Source organism: Notolepis coatsorum, assembly GCF_963971535.1.
Source record: "Notolepis coatsorum genome assembly, chromosome: 15".
Classification (NCBI taxonomy): domain Eukaryota; kingdom Metazoa; phylum Chordata; class Actinopteri; order Aulopiformes; family Paralepididae; genus Notolepis; species Notolepis coatsorum.
The window spans coordinates 49434241-49448617 of NC_140179.1; the positions used below are offsets into that span (position 1 = coordinate 49434241).

Here is a 14377-nt window from a genome sequence, read left to right on the forward strand (position 1 = left end):
AGATTATTAAAAGTCAGTACACACAATGCATAATGAAACTACTGTAACAATTAAGATAGCTAAAATTACATTACAGTGTAAAACAAAAACAAAAAATTACTTTACAGTGTTAAAAACAATTTTAAAACAATTTAAGATTATTTTTAAAAGTGAATCTGCTGTAAATGCAGCAGAGGTTTTGAGGCAGGTTATTCCAAAGAGTTAGGGGGTTGGGTTAGGACATTTACAGGGGCCAGTTTCGAATTGCAGTCTCCCATAGGTGCTCTTTGAGAGTGGTTTTGAAAGTGGGTAGTGATTCACATTCCTTTACAGCTATGGGTAGCGCATTCCACATTGATGTGGCATAATTGCGAAACGTGTTTTGTCCCTTGTTTGAGCCGAATCTGGGTTTAACATGATTTGTGGAGCTCCCTCTGGTGTTGTGATCGTGGTATTCACTGACCTTTGGGAAGTAATTTGACATGTACATGGGTACCTTAGTGGTGTAGTGTATCTTGTAGACCAGGCCCATTGCAAATTGCTGTACTCTGTTGTCTACTCTAAGCCAGGGGTTCCCAAACTTTTCAGGCCGCGACCCAAAAATAACGGGGTCAGAGAGCCACGACCCCCACTATTATAGGAGGTTAAAAAAAAGTTTAAAAAAAATAAAGAAAAAATTTAAAAATTGTATAAATGGAAATGTATGGTTGAAACATGCACACGTTCAAACGCACACACACTAATAAGTATTGGAGGCTTTTAACCAGGGCCGGACTGGGGAAATCATTCAGGCCAGGAAATATAGTGCAAAATATAGCCCCAGTCAGGCCACTTTTTAAGCAGGGGGTCTGGGGGTCCCCCACCAGGACATTTCTTGTTACAAAGACTTCGTTTCCTGCATTCTGGTGCGGGCATTTTTTTATTTGTACCCTTTAAATGCCAGTGTTTGTGATGGCATCACAAATTATTGTTAAAAAACAGGCTAGCATATGTATGATTAGCAACAACACTGATTTTGATGGATTTTCAGTTTTTTTGTAATGTCAGATTGAAAATAATACAATCTTTTATTCAACTTCAGCCCTAACTATTTCGCTGCTGCAACTAGAAACACTGTCCTGGCCTGCTTCTAAGTTCAGTGGCCTGACTGCAAAAAATAAAAAAATTAAAAATTGGGATTTTATTTTTTATTATTTTTAAATCATCTAGCGACCCCCCGCGGCGGCTCGCGACCCTCCTGTGGGTCGCGACCCCGACTTTGGGAACCCCTGCTCTAAGCCATCCTAGGTTGTCAAAGTGGGCAGGGGTGAGGTGGGTTCTAGGAGTAAGGTCAAGCAGTAGTCTGACCAGTTTGTTTTGTGATGTTTGTCATTTTGTTTTTAGTGCCTTTGAGGTGCTTTGGTACCATGAGGTGCAATCATAGTCGTAGTACCCTTGAATGAGTGCTCCTGAGTCTTCAGGGTATTCTTGTTTACCAGAGAGGAGATCCGGTACAAGAATCTAGTTAGTTGGTTGAATTTTTGTTCTGAGCTTGGAAGTTCTGCCTTGATCACTATGATTACCATGATCACTAACCACTCTGTATCAGTCTGTTTTATCTTAATTTGTATCTTGTAGTTTAGGTGATTTCCCCCTGTTTTTATCTGGTTGTGTTACTACTTTTAGTCATGTTTATTTTACCTTTACCTCGTCACCATTGGAAATGAGGGCAACCTCAATGATTTTACGAGCTTAAATAAAGGTTTGATGATTCTAACCATCTCTCTTTCTCCCTCTCTCTCTTTCTCCCTCTCTCTCCCTCTCTCTTTCTCCATCTCTCTTTCTCCCTCTCTCTTTCTCCATCTCCCTCTCTCTCATTCTGACCCCCTCTCTCTCTCTCTCTCTCTCTCTTTCTCACTCTCTTTCTCCATCTCCCTCTCTCTCTCCCTCCCTCTCTCTCGTTCTCCATCTCCCTCTCTCTCTCTTTCTCCCTCTCCCTCCCTCTCTCTCCCTCTCTCTCTTTCTCCCTCTCTCTCTTTCTCCCTCTCTCTCCCTCTCTGCATCTCTCTCATTCTGCCCCTTACCCCCCCCCCCCCTCAGGGGAAGACTCCAGCAGACCGTGCCCAGGCGGAGGGGGACTCTGAGCTGGCCCTGTACCTGACCACCCGACACCAACACACACCTTCCACCGCTCACGAAGACTTGGAGACTGCCGTTTGACACGCACTCTCTCTCTCTCTCTCCCGACTCTACATGCCCTCACAGAGCAGAGGAGGGAGAGGAAGAGAGGAGGGATGAAGAGGAAACACATGTCCAGATTTGTCTCATTACCGGCGGATCCATTGATGGACAGATCACTATTATCACGGACGGACAGAGAGATGTACACACACGTGAATCTCATCACGGATGGTTGGAGAGACGGACAGTCAGGTGACTCTCATCACGGATGGTTGGAGAGACGGACATTCGGGTGACTCTCATCACGGATGGTTGGAGAGACGGACATTCGGGTGACTCTCATCACGGATGGTTGGAGAGACGGACATTCGGGTGACTCTCATCACGGATGGTTGGAGAGACGGACATTCGGGTGACTCTCATCACGGATGGTTGGAGAGACGGACAGTCGGGTGACTCTCATCACGGATGGTTGGATGTACGGATGGACAGACAGGTGGATGGAGAGATGACAAGCTGGAGGAACAGATAAAAAGGCAGGAGAGAGGACTGCGTCAGACCACAGCAGCACTGCAGAGGACAGAATGTTGTAAATGGTCTAATATTTATTTCTATTTATTTATTGATATACTATTTATTTGTTGATTGATTGGTTGGTTGAGTGAATGATTGATTGATTGATTGATTGTTAGGGCTTTGATCATGGGATCTAAAGTTAAGGCTCCATGAGGTTTCTTTGAAGAGAGACAAATCTAGAAAAGTTCTATCATCCTGGGACCCAGGCTCATAAAAACATACCAAATTATTTATTTTTTATATTATTTAATTTCATTTCATTCTCGGTTTGGGACTTATCGGAAAGGAGGTTGTGATCCCATTTTGTGTATGGCGCCTCGCCCTCATAGCTTTAGAAGCGCACAGTCCTTCGAACCCAGTTGAAAAACAGTTGAATTTCAGTGTCAGGCAGTGATGAGTGGGTCAGTTTAAAATGCTGCTGCTGCCGTGGCAACGACATGGCATCTTCAAAGAAGAAGAAAAAAACAAACTCATCTTCAGACTGACACTTTTTGAGGAAGTCTCACGCTGTGTTTGTAACAGGTTCCCGTGGGCCCTAGGGACGTGAAACGTGCTCGCCTGTAGCCATTTAAAAACGGAAAAATCACAAACGTCGGAGATGACATCCGTGATAAAAGGATGTCTGGTCTGCATGTGTCTGTCAGTCCATTGTGGATGAGTCACATAGGCCTATACTTGTGCCAAAGCCACTGCAGAGAGAAGCAGGGTCGTCTATAGTCCACTGGAATTTACCCTATGTTGCCCCACCCACTTTTGCCCCCCCGTTCCCAAGGAAACTATAAAAGAAGGAAGGGTCATCATCACGTCACTGTGTAGCGTGTCAACGCACATTGGTGCCAAGTGCCGACATTGAATGGGATCAGCCATCAACCTTGTTTATGTCATTAAAACAAGTTATTACATCGGATGTCAGAATCATTGGTAATGTGTTGCATTGTTAACTAGCTAACATTTGATATATTGGTTGATGTATATTCCCTAAGATAGCTGATATATTTTGAATTTTAATACAGGCTTCATTAGTACTAGCACCAATGTCTGACACCAGAGTATAGAACGCTGGTATTCTGATGTGATTCCCTCTTTTACAGTTTCCTTCCAGATTCGCAAACCTGGGAAAAATGAGCCGCCATGTGAATATGGTGCACTGCTAACACTTCAGTAGAACATGCCGTATTACTTCCGGTGTAACAGATCTTGTGGGTTCTAGGAACGCCTGGGCGACATAACCAAAAGAATATTTCAAATATCAATTTCCTCCTGAATAAATCAGGGCCCCCGTCGCACCCGGTCGGGTTGGGACCCAGAGAATAAAATAACAAGAATCATTTTAAATACAATGATCTCTAGTGGATTTTTATCATTTCCGAACTGCGTATTCACAGTGTTTTTCCGTTTGCATCACCTTTTCGGCCATTTTGTGTGGGGGGGGGGGGGGGGGGGGAGACAATACGAGCCCATTGGACCGTTGCCTTTGGAATCGATGTATCAATCGAAACCAATGCATTATAACAGTCCTAATAATTACTAGTAAAATACAAGACAGTGGGCTCACAATATAGCCAGCTGCCCTCTACGGTGTTGACTGCCATGAGAATAACATTACCTAAGATCCTGTGTTGTAGCCGACCTTTGACCCCCCGGACCCCCCACAACCCGACACCCTAGGATAGTGTATATTTGGTGCTCCTAACCCAGCAGGAGGCTTGTGTGATTATATAGACACTAGTCCATATCAGCTGACGGAGGGGAGGATTTGACCAGTGCTACTGCAGTGGAGAGAGAGATATGTTAACTAAAAGGATACAAACACACTCGACGCTTCCCCCTGTACATACCTACACACTGTGTGTCCTGTTCTTTGAGATGTGTGTGCGTGCGTACATATAGTACATACCAACATATTTGCGTGTGTTCATGTGAGAGTGAGTTTATGTGTATTTTTTGAGTGTGTGTGTTGGTGTGCTTGTGCATATAGCATTTATCCAAGAAAGAAAGAAAGAAAGAAAGAAAGAAAGAAAGAGAGAGAGAGAGAGAGAGAGAGAGAGAGAAAGAGAGAGAGAGAGAGGGGTAATCTGAGCCATATTCAATGCAATATGAATGGATGACGTTTTTTTGCACATCTCTTATCTATTGTTTACATTACATTAATGGTTTTAACTTTAATATATATATATAGCACCAAGGAGTATTGAATGTGCAATTTTATTACAGTGCTGGTTGGATATTTGATTGGCTTGATTTATATTTTATGTTTCTGTGCATGTACGTCTCAATGGATTTATCTCAAAACAGTTCCCCTGTGCACTCACTCGATATAAGCCTATTTTAAACTAAATGTGAACTAATATCCCGGATTGGAACTGTCGTGGCGAGATGAACAGTTTTAGAGGACTCTATGAATCTTGCTCCCACCTGGATCTGAGCGTGCCGGGCCGCCTATAGGGTGTCGAAACACGACGAGGAACGCACACCGTCCGCGTTAATGGTCCGCTGTCGGAGGGCTGGGCGATATGGCCAAACATTTTATCACGAGATAAACATGTTCACATCACTCTATATACTGATAATTATCACGATATACATGAAATAATGATTTCTGTCAAGTTTAAAGGCTATTTTGCTGCTGAAGGAAAGCTGAAGGTTAATTGTGGTTCAGAATATTCTTTATTGTCAGAACATGACAAACTAGGCCTATACTTGCCAAAACCACAAATCTGAGGTAGAACATGAACACGAACTGTATAACAATAACAGATTTATAACTGGCAATGAAAATAAATAAATCAATACAATCTCAATTCTGGTATTAATAATGAAAAATAAATGAAATAAATTAAATCTCAAGTCTGATTTAAAACTGATTTAAAACTGATTTAAAACTGTATTTTAAATTAGAAAGCAAACAAAATAAATGGAAAAGAGAAAAAGAAATATCAATTTGGTCAGTATTGTCATTTGGACAAGCAAAGCCATTACTTTAAGTTGCGGGCAAGAAAGACAAGTCTGTCCACAAATCTGAGGTAGAACATGAACACAAACTGTATAACAATAAAACTTGTATAACTGGCATTAATAATGAAAAGATATATATTAAAATAAATTATTTACCACGTTTCATATTTATATCGAGGAAAAATATATTGCGATAATTATCGTTATCGCTTTGTCTGTGCTGCAGCTGTAGGAAGATGAACGGGCTAGTGGAGCTCATAGCTTCCTCTGTGCTCCATGCAGCCGTGGTCCTGCGAAGGCCTTCTAATATACATGTCTCTCTGATTTGGAATCTTTTAAGATCAATTTAACGACAAAATCGCCAGCCAAAACTAGCTTAGAGGCTGATTGATTGAATTGATTGAAACGTTTATTAACAGATTGCAGAATGGGTACAGTACAGTACAGCTCAATACATACAATTGTTAAGGGGATGCAGACCAGAGAAAGACTTTTGTCTTGTTTACACCACTTATCTTCATTTGACAAGAGACTACGGCCAAAGACAGAATTGACCTATCTCAAGCCTGCCCTCTTTTCTTGATCCTCCAATCACAACTATTGCTTAAGCAAAGTTAACTTAAGCATAGTTGTGATTGGAGGATCAAGGAAAAGAGGGCAGGGCTTGAGATTGAGACAAGTTTAAAGGAACAGTTCACTTTGTTTCAACCGCTGATCTGATTTGTCACAATCTGGGAGGCATTTCAATACACTGGCTCCAGTTTTGTTTTATTTTTTTTTCCTTTATTTTTTCTAAGTAGTAGGAATTGTTAGCATTTGTTAATAATGCTAGTGGAAGTCAATGGGGTATGTTAGCTTGTCTCCACCGTAGTACCTTCTAAACAACTTCCTAACCATTTCACAACATTATGAACTATAGCCTACACCCTTCCATTAGCATTGCTAACAAATGCTAACAATCTCTGCTCCCCCAGCATCTCAACAACCAAAACACACGTAGTGCCAGTGTGCTTCACAGACGGTTCCACTAAACAGATCGGTCGAAACGACGGACCGATTTTGTGACAAATCAATCAGAGAGGCTTCCTGAAACCCTTTCAATGCCGATCAACGGCTGAGCAGCGCCTCGCCCGTCCCAGGAAGGTGTCATTTTGCGTAGCGACATACAAACAAAGTTGGACGACAAAGTGGACTTTACGGTCCTGAGCGTTTGAGGGGAACACGTTATATATAAAGTTACAGCCACTGTGGTGTAGCTATATGGGCTCAGGCTGAACGACATCCACATGATTATCACTCTTTATATTGTTTTGACCAGAGAGATGATTTTGTATTAAACTGTGTCACTCGTCAGCATTGTTTATGCATGGGATTCTTTTTTTTACCTTCCTGGTACTCTTTAATAATGGCATTATTATTATTATTATTATTATTATTATTATTATTATTATTATTATTATTATTATTATTATTATTATTATTATTATTATTATTATTATTATTATTATTATTATTATTATTATTATTATTATTATTATTATTGTGGTTTTAACTTATTATAATGATATTATTATTATTATTAGGTTTTAAATGTTTTATACCTGAGATTTTGCTTAGGGTGGAGATGTTTTGGGTGTTTATTTAGTTCACTTTTGTATTTTTTCTCCTGTTTCCTGATGATGATGATGATGATGATGACGATGATGAGATTACTTGAACGTTTTGTTTGTTTTATTTTCGAAGTCTGTAAAAGAAAACATAATACTGTAGCGTTGCCTCTGACATAATTGTGTGCTTGCTGTTATGATTGGTTGCTGAGGAGGAAGTACGAGTATATCAGAGAGTAGATTCAAACTCTTTAAAACCTTTTTTTATTTAAATTTTTTCTCTCTTCCAATGCGGAAACCAACCAGCCGACAGTGAGTCAGATGAGAAGGCGCCTCCTGGTGAAGTGAGGATATTCAAACACTTTTTTTCACGTCAGTGTGACCTTTTGTCCGTCACACACTGTAGACTGCTGGTTTGCACTGGTTTTCAGAGAGGGATTTAAACAACTACGAGCTGGAAGTCTTTCACCGTTTCATGTCAATATAATGAACAGAAATCATTTGAATTTGAATAGTTTGATTATGAGTTTTTCCAGGGATCCTATTTTCATATCAGAGGGCCGACCCTAAGGTTGGGACAGAAGAGGCCCCATTAAAGAGTGCTATAGATAACATTCAGCCACTAGGTGTTGCACTAGAGCACCATCATGTAATTTATCCAATCGGGTGCATTCCACATGGGAAAATGGGAAGTAGGGAGAGGATACATGCCAGCAGCGTGATTTTTTTTCATAGCCGCAGTTTGCAGAGACGCTCTCTGATTGGCCACTGACGTTTCTGGTCATGTGACATGTGCGCCCAATCGCGTGACGCCTGTGTCTTTGCCCATTTCCGCCTCGAACAGCATGCAAACTACCTAACGCCTAGTTTATCACTGGTTAAGCTTAGGCGGCTCTTTCGAAGTTGGTTAAGGTTAACGTTTGGAATCAGGGCTGGTGTTCTATCGCCCTGCTCTGAGACAAACTCTAACCTTAACCAACTTCTAAAGAGTGCCTAAGCTTAACCGGTGAAAGAAACAGGCGTCACACGATTGGCCGCACATGTCACATGACCAGAAACGTCAGTGGCCAATCAGAGAGCGTCTCCGCAAACTGCGGCTACGAAAAAAAATCACGCATGCCAGTAACATGTAAACAACAACATTCATTTTGGGGGGGGGGGGGGGCAATACTTTTGTTCCACACTGTGGATGTGTTCTTTTTTTTATTTATTTTTGTATTATTACGCTACATACAATTTTTATATATAATACCTTTAACTACAGTTCAAACTACTGAGTAGACCCCATAGAAAAAAAGGTTGTAACAGGTGTTGCATCACAGAGTGTGCAAGTAGTCCTGGAGATTTGGGGCAGATTTGTTTGGGGGGGGAGGGGATTACTGTTAACATTTACATTAAAGACATCCTGTTTTAATGAGACACCCTCCAGCCAATCAGAATCGACCAGGTCATGGAATGAACAATACTAGCTTCCTGGCCTAGGCAGCGAGGGGTTGCTGTGTAATAAACGTGTTGAGACACTCAGCTGTCAGTGTTGCCCTTCAAAAGGTTGCCCAGTGCACCAGAGCAGGCCATGATCAGTCATCAGCACATGACTGTTCCACATCCTAACCTTCACCAGTGGTGGGGAAATTACAAATCTGATGTCTTGAGTTTGTTTTATCCTGCTTCAGAGTTCCAGATGGGTGGAGTTTAGCACATTGGACGATAACGACAGGCAGAAGGTTTAGACGGGGTGTAGAAGATGTCCCTTATGGGCATCCATAGCGATAATAAAGACATTACTTGAAATGGCCACGGCGTCCGAGTCCATATATAATACACCACCTCTGTCCGTGCGAACGCACACTTTTCCGAGTTTCCGAGCTTCCTCAGCAGGTAGATCCTGTGATCGCAGGCCTGGCTGTGACGATGCAAAAACTGTTGAAAAGTCTGTTTACTATACATTTGTGTGATGTGACGACTTACCCCGACACCCAAACTCCCACCCGTCTGGCGCTCGGGAGTCGGTTGAAACAAACGAGTTATTATTTTCAAATTCCGTTTGACCTGCGGTCTGTAACGGTTCCTGCGCTTGGCGAAGTCACACTGCGACGGCAGTCTAGAGATTTGCATGTGAGTGTGAAAAGCCAACAACATTCCTCTGCTCTTTAAATTTCCCACACTACTGTTTGGGGTTTCCCCCGAATGCGTCGTCACACCTCCCAGAACATTCCTTTTCCACTGCGAGTCGTCACGAGGGGCAAACATGACCTAACGTAGGGCTGGGCAATTAATCCAGTTTAAATTAAAATACGATTTTGGCTTCCCACAATCATGAAAACAAGATAATCGAGATAAAATGAGTATTGTGCCACATGCCGTGTTGCTCTCATTTTGTCTTGTGTTGTAAATACAGCGCACCCTTCCTTCCAGTGCGCTCCCCTTCAAGCCCAAACAGTCGTTTCAGCATCGTGTTGAGACGGAGGAGGGAGCCACGGCCCGTTTCTTCAGTTATTTTGAAACATCAACTTGTAGAAGATGATAGAAAGGCAGTCTATCGAGAAGAAAGGTCAAACAAATTCATCAACAAAGTCATCATCATACTGAATGTTCATATGATATTCTGTTTATTAATAATCGTGATTTAAATATCAATCAAAATAATCATGATTATTATTTTTGCCCTAATCGAGCAGCCCTTGCCTAGCGCTTCGAAGACGGGGAGTACCGGTTCGAGTGTGTTCGGGCACCGCTGCCTAATGCCTTGTACCTATAAGAAAGAAAACCCGCCCTCATTTCTTGATCCTCCAATCACAACTGTTGCTTTCCTCGGATGACAGTCGCAATTGGAGGGTTCGAGCAGGCACGTGCACACATAGAGCCCAGGGGGTGCTTGAGCACCTGCCCTTTTGAGCCTCATAAAAAAGTGCCATTTTTGGGGGAAAAAATTATTATTATTATTTTTTTTTTTTTATCGTTGTGCATATAGACTTCCCTTCCAACTGAAAAATGTCAGGATAGAATCAAAATATAAGGTAAAGAGAGAGAGAGATGCCCCATATTCCATTGCAGTTTGCACGGCCTCCTCAGCGTGCCTCTCCGCGGACCTATATATTTTATGCATAGCGTTGGTGGTGATGATGATGATGATGATAGAAACAGTTGAATGCTGGTATTACACTCATTGAGGGACACGAAGAAGTCAAGTCCGATGGGATTTGGGAATCTCAAATACAAATCGGGATTGGAATAAAAAATGCATTTATATTAAACAATACAGAATATGCAGCACTTCTTGGGGTCTGTAGGGTAAGCACTTAATCCCTCCCCCCTGAACATTTATGGAGATGTGTGGGCCTTTTAAGTCAGTGATAAAAGTGTCTTTCAAGGATAAGTGAGCTCCTGCACTGATTATTATAGTTCAATATTCAATATTTGATCACCAAAACCCCCCAAAAAGCATAAAAAGGGGGCCCCCGCCCGAAAAGGGCCCTTAAAAATCGGGCTTGCGCGCTCGGTTAAAACACACACAGGTATTAGTGGCCTTTTCAGCCTTTGAGCACCTGCCTCTCTAAAGTCCTGTGCACGTCCCTGGGTTCGAGGAAAAGACAGGTGTACTCTCTTCCTGGTACGACATAACTGACTATTTACTAGCACTGTCAATCGAAGGGGCAACGATGATCTAAGTGTTTTCATCGTCACAATGTGTTATGAGATGCATATCACAGTAGCACACTAAACTGGAGTATATAACCTACCCTGTCCAATGTGTTCATTTATGACAGCCGAACAAAATGAATATTGGCAACAGTATAGGTAAATGTAACACTGTTATAGGTGTGTGTGGGGGACCCTGAGTCCTGAATTAGAGCTGTTCAACTGAGAGCCGAAAGCAGCCGCTAGTATCAGCAGTCTGTCTGAGTTGAGGAAACCTGGCCCACAGTAGCAACCTTTACCCACTTTTATGGTAGACATATAGATAATACAACAAGCCTCCCTCCCTCCATAGACAATGGTCTTGTATGAGAACCTTCCTCCAGATAACTCGGCAATCGTAACTGTAGAGTACTCAACATGTTACAGTACAACAGTAGTAGTCATCGGTGGACGTTCATTCTTTTCCTTATTGACGTATTAACGCGTCCAAGGGTCAACGACACTGTGTCTTTTGATTTGCGTTGTGGCGGTTTCCACGCCACAATATTGGTAAGTGAACGAGTGTGATGATGATATGGAACCTATTTAACCCATTTTTTTTTTCACATTGACATACTATCCCAGTTCCATTTGTCACAGGGACTGTTTAGTGCCATATAATAGAATATTAATGTTGAACACATAATAGCCTAATAATAACACTGAATTAGGATATAACACTGAAATGTGATTAAAACCAAACACTGTTATTTTTCCAACACTAAGAATGTGGAAGATGCTGAAGGGGGAAAGACTTGCAAACTCTTTGATTTAATTTTGTGTCAACATATGTGTACTGTTGTAATAATAAAAGTAATACAAATACAAATAAAACATTTCCATCATAAGTTCTATAGGACGTGTCATATTCTGGAGTTTTCTATATTGGGGTTTTGACCATAGATAATATGGTTTTAAATTTGACTGCTCAGAGATTTTCAGAGATCCCCCCCCCCCCCCCCCCCCCTCAGGTTGGTTCACTCACGAGTAGGGTCCAATGTGCAGCGCCGGCGAATCCTCTCAAGGGGCAAGCCTGTGGCAGCCACAGAGAGTGAGAGAGCGCGCTGATTGGCGGAAAGTACAGAAGTTTCTCGAAGTACTCGGAGGTGCATCGTGCATGCCATCTAAGAATGAAGTGAGCATGTGTTATTGGAATGATTGATTGATTGAAAATTGTATTAATGTCCGCCATAGGCGGCGGGTATATAAGGCACGGGGAGGCAATGCCGACCCAGTCTGCGCATTATTATAGGCAGCCTAGGCTATGATATTGTGTGTGTGTGGGCTGCTGCAGCCCGGTGGTGACAATACGCAAGGGTCGGCCAACCAAGGTGTCAATGGCAGTAGGTGTGGTGGCCGTTAACATTCCAGACTGCAGGCAGTAACCAATCACGCCGCATCACCAAACTAACCGATACCAGTCTGGTCTTCAAAACCCTCCATGGTCTAGCCCCACCCCCACTTTCCGATTTTTCACCTCCAGGTTCGCGTGTAGTCTTTTACCAACAAACTTGCAGTACCGCGTTCAGGTTGTTAACAGAATTCGACTATAGGGCGACAATAATGTGGTCAAGAGGCATGGTTTCTATCTTGAGCCTTAACTGGCGTTGTTCCTTTTTATTCACATGGAAAGCAGCAGTAACATACAGGTCTCCATTCTCTGAGAGGCATGGGGGGAGAGAACCAAGTGGGAGTATACCTTTGCTTTTATACTCGCCACAAGGTGGTGTACCTGGGTGGCTCCGCCTAGAGCGCCCTCTAGTGGGAACAGATATATATGCAACTAGACAGTCACTGGTGGAGACAGTTATATATGCAGGTAAACAGTTACTAGTGTAAACAGCCATATGTACAGTTAGATAGTTACTAACAATCCTACACAGAACCTCTGATCTCAACACGGGTTCAGAACTGTTGTACCGGGTGACTTGGCTGTTCCATTAAGGACAAGTACATTTAGCAAATCAGCCCTCTCTGTGAGAGCTGCCAAGACCTGGAACTCCATTCCAAGTTACATGCCGCCTGGGCATAACACGGATCACCTGAGGCCGAGGGCATGATGAGACTGAGTCAGAGTTAATCAAACCGTGGAAACTTTTTAGAGCTACTATGTACATTGTTTTCAAAGCATGATGAGATTCAAATTACGGAAAACGTTTCCTTCATTGCCGTCGGCACCGCAACTTGTGAGCGGTCTTTCTCAGCAATGAAGCACATCCGAAACTGGCTAAGAACAACAATATGCGCCAGGAGAGACGGTCAACTCGGAGTCCTCTTCAAATTGAAAGTGATCTCACAGACAAACTTAAAGCAGAAAAGATCATTGATGCGCGAAACGTCGCATTTTTTTTGTTGCATTAAGGTAAGACAATGGTTAATCATATTGGATGCCTTCATTTGAACAATTAATTTGCACTATATGAAATGAGTGGGGCTCGCTGTAGTAGCCTAGTAGTGTGTGTATTGTATGACATCAGAACCTGGACAGCACCGTTTGCGTGCAAGCAAAAAAGAAAAAAGGAAAATTTTGCGCGCTCCACGCGGGGGCCCATCCCATCTAAAGCATACCCTAATGTCCAGCTCACCCGCCGCCTATGATGTCCGCCTTGTTTCAAACTGGTTATGCTTAGGCCCTCTTTCGAAGTCGGTTATGCTTAGAGTTTATCTTTAGAGCAGGGTGATAGAGCACCAGCCCTGATTCCAAACTCTAAGCATAACCGACTTCGAAAGAGGGCGACTTCGAAACAGGGCCTAAGCATAACCAGTTTGAAACAAGGCGGACATTATTACAATTTTCAATCAATCAATCAATCAATCAATCAATCAATCAATCAATCAATCAATCAATCAATCCAACAATAACACACGCTCACTTAAAACAGTGCACCTCCGACTGCTCCGAGCTGCTTCTATAGAAAATAGGCTCGTACTTTACGCCAGACGTACATCAGCGCGCACCCTCTGTGGCTGCCACGCGTGATTGCGAAACCTAGCCGCATTTCTCGGAGACGCTCTCTGATTGGCAATGACTGACGCTCTCTGATTGGCCACTCACGCGTTTGCCCAATCGTGTGACGAGCTGTGTCTTTGCCCATTTCCACGTCAAACAGCCTGCAAACTACCTGGCGTTCTATCGCCATGCTCTAAGACAAACTCTAACCTTAACCAACTTCGAAAGAGTGCCTAAGCTTAACCAGTGTAGAAACAGGCGTCGGCCAATCAGAGAGCGTCTCCGAGAAATGCGGGTAGGTTTCGAAATCACGCGGCTGCCACAGGCTTGCCCAGTGAGAGGATTTTCCGGCGCTGCAGCTGGACCCTATTGTCACTCACAGCTGGTCCCTCTGTCATGATGTCATGACGTCATGACGCGGAAGAGCGGTTAAAGTCCACGGGGATTTTCGGCCGCACTTTATTTGTGTCGA

At 42.8% G+C, this 14377-nt stretch overlaps 1 protein-coding gene across 1 annotated transcript in view; it reads left to right on the plus strand.

Annotated features, from left to right (window-relative positions):
• Window positions 1-2178, plus strand: part of dgki (diacylglycerol kinase, iota) — a gene marked incomplete at both ends in the record, with an annotated part of 232815 nt that extends 230637 nt beyond the window's left edge. Inside the window, 1 exon segment of the mRNA XM_084330996.1 lies at window positions 2059-2178. Within this exon segment, the coding sequence (XP_084187122.1) occupies window positions 2059-2178 (120 nt within the window).
• Between the last annotated feature and the right edge of the window lie 12199 nt (window positions 2179-14377).